Source organism: Penaeus chinensis, chromosome 1 (assembly GCF_019202785.1).
Source record: "Penaeus chinensis breed Huanghai No. 1 chromosome 1, ASM1920278v2, whole genome shotgun sequence".
Lineage (NCBI taxonomy): Eukaryota > Metazoa > Arthropoda > Malacostraca > Decapoda > Penaeidae > Penaeus > Penaeus chinensis.
The window spans coordinates 24,478,660-24,483,659 of record NC_061819.1 but is presented as its reverse complement, the minus strand read 5'-3'; the positions used below and the strand labels follow the sequence as shown (position 1 = coordinate 24,483,659).

At 42.7% G+C, this 5,000-nt stretch overlaps 1 protein-coding gene across 1 annotated transcript in view; it reads right to left on the bottom strand.

Annotated features, from left to right (window-relative positions):
- The window catches only part of LOC125045065 (hillarin-like), a gene marked incomplete in the record, with an annotated part of 59,538 nt that overhangs the window by 1,097 nt on the left and 53,441 nt on the right, over positions 1-5,000 (bottom strand). Inside the window, 3 exon segments of the mRNA XM_047642172.1 lie at positions 1-1,430; positions 1,640-1,770; positions 4,098-4,306. The exon segment at positions 1-1,430 is cut by the window's left edge and continues 1,097 nt beyond it. Of these exon segments, the coding sequence (XP_047498128.1) occupies positions 873-1,430; positions 1,640-1,770; positions 4,098-4,306 (898 nt within the window).

Below are 5,000 nucleotides of genomic sequence, written 5' to 3'. Positions count from 1 at the left end.
TGTGTGTGTGTGTGTGTGTGTGTGTGTGTGTGTGTGTGTGTGTGTGTGTGTGTTTATGGAAGACTTAACTGTCAAATATCATAGGTGTCTAAGAAAGGGATAGCATTAAATATATTTCCATTTACGCATTCCAGAGGAAAACTTCCTCTCGGTTATCAACTGCGAACAAATTGTTAACAAAAAACAGCAACTCTTTAGTGATGCAAAAATGTACATCTATCTGTGAAGTTTATCGCGACTTCAGCAGACTGCCAACATCCTACATGAAGTTTCAACTCCGTCCCGTGACTTCATTTCAATGCAGCATATAAACTATCTGGTCAATATATAAACAAATTCTGTAAGAGGGGAACAAACAAAGGAAATCCTAAGCATGCTTATTATTACAATCACTGTAACATAATAACAGAAGATGTGATATAACGGGGTTAAGATCTCTGTGGTATCATTTATATTAATATGTACAGTTTATATTTGTGAATTAAAACATTACCTAAAAACAAAAAAAATATATGTAAGTAATAGTAAGATTAAGGAAAACGCAGCCGCCAAATAAACTACTTGCATTCAAAACAATAGCAGTTAAGACTAATTTGAGATTAAGACGGTTTATTTTAAGGCACTTGTGGACGGATGCTCTGCACTTCCTCCGCGCAAGGGTTGGTGTCCGGCGCTGCTCCGGGGCCAGGGTCGCGAACGTGCCCTACGGCTGACGTCCTTGGACTCCGACTCCCGAGACCTTTTCCTTCAATCCTTGTGACTTCCTGACGGGCGGCTCTCGGACTCTCGACGTCCCAACACGCCCTTTCCGCCCCCCCGGGTAGGACACGCAGCCGGGGTTCTCGTCGTGGAAGCGGAGGGGGTCAGCGCCTTTAGTTTCTCTTGGAGGAGTTGATGAGGTACTTGCAGCAGTGCGTGAGGAGGTGCTTCTCCGTGGGCCCCGTGGAGTCGGAGCTGGCCACCTCACGCGTGTAGATGTCCAGGCCGTACTGGCCCTCCTCGGGGAAGCTCAGCGTGAACGTCACGATGTCGTCGGCAACCCGGTGGCTCACGTACTTGCTGAGGCGCTTTTCCTCGGAGCCGTTCTTGTGCAGCGTGGCCATGAAGTCGGTGAGCGGCCGCGTCATGTTGAACTGCAGCTCGAGGTCGCGGCCAGCGAATACCAGCGCGTCCTGGTGCGTGATGGGCTCGAGGCCGAAGAGGCGCGTGGCCTTGGCGGGGCCCCACTCGCCCGAGGCGCAGTCCGGCAATGGCACCATCACCGTCTGCAGGTCCTCGCACACGATCTTGAACTTGCACACGCTCTTGAACTTCATAGGCTCCCCGGTGAGGTACTCGCGCGGGGTGACAGCGTTGGCGAAGATGTCTAGGAGGAGGGCGCCCGAACACGGGGCGTGGACGCGGAAGGCCACGAGGCTGCCCACCACGCTCTGCAAGCCACGAAATAAAGAGTCAGAACGAAAGGTTGCTTCCTAAATTCCCCTGGCTAAATGCTCACCTGCTACCAAATGTCGAATAGAAAGTAAGAAAACCCCAACTCTGCTGAAGCAATAAATCCACAAGACAAAATACCACATAATTCTCCAGCGCCCCTTAAAACAATCAAACAAACAAAAAAACAAAGACCTCCTTCACTTGCCTGCATAACAAAGCGCTTGAGAGAAACGCTATCGTACTGGTCCTTGTCGGAATCGTAGAGCTTGAGATTGTAATGGAAGATGAGGGACGACTGCATGTGGCTGGGCATGCCGATGCGGATGGTCGCTGCGCCTGGAACACAGAGAGGGAGTCAGTTACATAGCTCTTACTCTTAGTGCTTTTACAGAGTTACTTTTCTGAGGGAAGGTTGACTAATCATAAAGCATTCGTGGTGAAGAAATTTATAAAACTGATTAGAATGCGAAACAAGGAAGTAATGAACAGATTCTAATAATTGATTAGCAGGCGGAGAACAAAAGAAATCGTGCTGAACAAAATGTAAAAGAAAAAAAAGGCTGGCAAAGGAGGAAAAAGGATTCGTGAAGAATAAACGGTAAATAAAAGAACGACGGGAAGTACACGCGAATATATCGCTTTTTTTTTTTTTTTTTTTTTTTTTGAGTGCCCTGAAGCAAAAAGGCCACCGGTATATTTACGTTTGTTTTATTCTTCCCTTCGCTGTTTTATTTACGGTGATGTTTGAACAACTACAGTTCCTCGCGGTCCGCTGCCTTTCAGAACTGTATGATGATGAGCGGAATAATAACAAAACATATTCATTAACCTTTTGATTGTTCATTTCTCTTTTTTTTTCTCTTTCTTTATGCGTGTCTCATTCTCCAAGACAATGGCCCTTCAAGACCCGCCCCTGGACCACCTCTGGGCCATGGGGCAGCGTCTGAGAACACGGGTCGAGGGGCTCCGATAACGGTCCCTTCTCATCACAACGATCCCTATTCTTGAAGGAATTTGTGGGCTTATTCATACTCCTATCATTATAAGGTTACTACCATTTGCCTTTCCTGAAGGAGGTAGTTTTATTTTCATTAGCCTATTATCATTCGGTCTGCCTGGAGCAGCTAGTTTTTTTTTCTTTTCTAATTATTATTTTCAGTTAGCTTATTATTGTTATCACTATTAGCCTTTTATTATCATCCCTTCCTAATGTATGCAGTTATTCCATTATCATTATTATCATCATTGTCGTGATCATTATTATCATAATCATTATTGTGATCATTATTATTTTTGTTATTATTATTACTTCATCATCATTATCACTATTTTACAATGCTCTGCATCAAATTTGCTGGCTAAAAAGTAACACTTGTTTTACAGTAACTTTGGGGTCCTGATTCCAAAACTAATAACAGTTTTTATCTATCACGTCACGTTTCGGCACAAAGCACTACCTGGGATCAGGACGAATTTAGCCAGAAAGAACCACCTTCCGGAAGATGGAGCAGTGGAAGGTCTCTTGTTTGCCAAGGATATTAACGTAGCTACAAGGGTAATGGCATGGCCTGACAAATTTGTAAACTTTACCTTATTTCTTGTCATATATTTTATGTGAACGTTTACTCTCTTCATAGTCATAAAGATTACTTTCTCAAGAATCCTGGGGCAGTGAGTGAAGAGCAAGGAGAGAGGTTTCGTCAGGACATAAAAACCATGGAAAAATATATCAAGGGAGACGGAATACAAACTTGATGACAGACTACTGCTGGTGCCAGAAAGAGATTCCACAAATAACACTTACTCCCGTAAATCCAAGAAGAGGAAATTCACTGTAAAACACATTATATCTATATTATATTAGTACTCCGGGGATTAATACAGTTGTACACAAATTTGAGCTTGATTTGAAACGCTAAAGAACCGTGTTTCCGTGGTAATTTTCCATCCAAACGTTCTTCTGTGTGACTAAACAGGCACGTACAGTAACAACTATAACTATATCTAAGAGTCAGGCCCTCTCAGAGATTCAGAGAAGCCAGGGCCATCATACAGGGCCCCCCCACAGTTATGGAAGGACCCTTTGTTTACTTGTCAATATAGACGAGGGCCCATGTAAGAGTGACTGTCTGTCTGACTGTCTCACTGCCCTAGTTATCGGGCTTGTGTAGAGTAACGCCAGTTAATACCTTTTCGATAAATTTGGAGCCAGCAGCCTGTGCATTTCAATTGTTGTTATAAGTCACTGTAACTTTGTATGAGTCTCTGAGTAATATATTATTAGATATAACACACCGAATTAGTTAATATTAAAAATGTTTTTTGTTAAAAAAAAATAGACGAGTTATCTAAAATCTGACTGCATTTATGAAATCAGGTAAGATCACTTTCTTTTTTTGAATGGCAGAATGTAGGGTGGTCTTATCATTATCATCAATATCATCATTATTATCCTGTTATCATTATCTACTTCTAACCTATAGAATCTATCATCATTACCACCACCATCATCAACATCCTTATCCTTTCCGCCTCCTCCTCCTCCGCATTATCACCACAATTATCATCATCATCACCATCATCATCACTATTATCATCGTCACCACAATTATCACCATCACCATCATCACCATCATCATCACCACCCCCACCATTATCCTCACCTGTGGAGTCGGTGTACATGACAGCCTTCGTGTGCTCGTCCGGGAAGTAGAGTCCGTATCGGAAGAAGAGTGAGCGAACGAAGGGCAGCTCCTCGAACTCGTGCAGGCTAATGGGCGCCTTCAGGAGCTGCCACTCGGGTTGCAGTGGGAAGAACTCGTAGATGAACTCCTTCGGGTCCGTCAGGAAGTAGTGGTCGTCGTACTCGTATCTGTAGGAGGGTTGGAGTCGTTAGCGAGAGGTCGTTTTAAGAAGGGTAAGGTCGTGGGATTGTTGGAGTGGTTTTTTTTTTTTTTTTTATGTTCGTTTTTTTTTTTTTTGGTGATTAGAGGGGTGTGTGTGTGATTATATTTCAGTATGTTTCAGTGTTTCAGGTTAGTATATAGTCATTATTTTCTATCTTATTAGTTTTTTTTGTTTTTTCAATCTTGTGTGTTTATATATCTATCAGTAAGTTTTGGTTGTGAGGTTTATTTATCCGGGAGAGTTAAGAGACACCAAGATGCAGTTGTTGTTGTTGTTGTTTTATCTTTTTCGTAGTTTAGATTGACAGATAAAGAGGATGTAACCGAAAAGCTCGAGGAAGCGAGAGTCAAGAAGAACATCTTTAAAGTGTGATCAGTTCCATTTGATCCTTTTTTTAAAGGCTCTGATCCTTTTTGCAGGCAGTGGGATCGTCACCTTCACCATTAGTCGCAGCACAGTCATCGGATTTAAGACAGCTTTAGTTCACCTATATTCACTGGACAAACTCTAGCACAGAAACCTTACACATGCGAAGGAGAGAACTGCGTGACTCGGCAACACAAATTCGAAAAATGGACAGACGTGAAAGAAAACAAAAAGAAGCAAAGTAGAAATAAGAATGTAGAATTGAAGACACTGACACCAATAAACAAAAACAA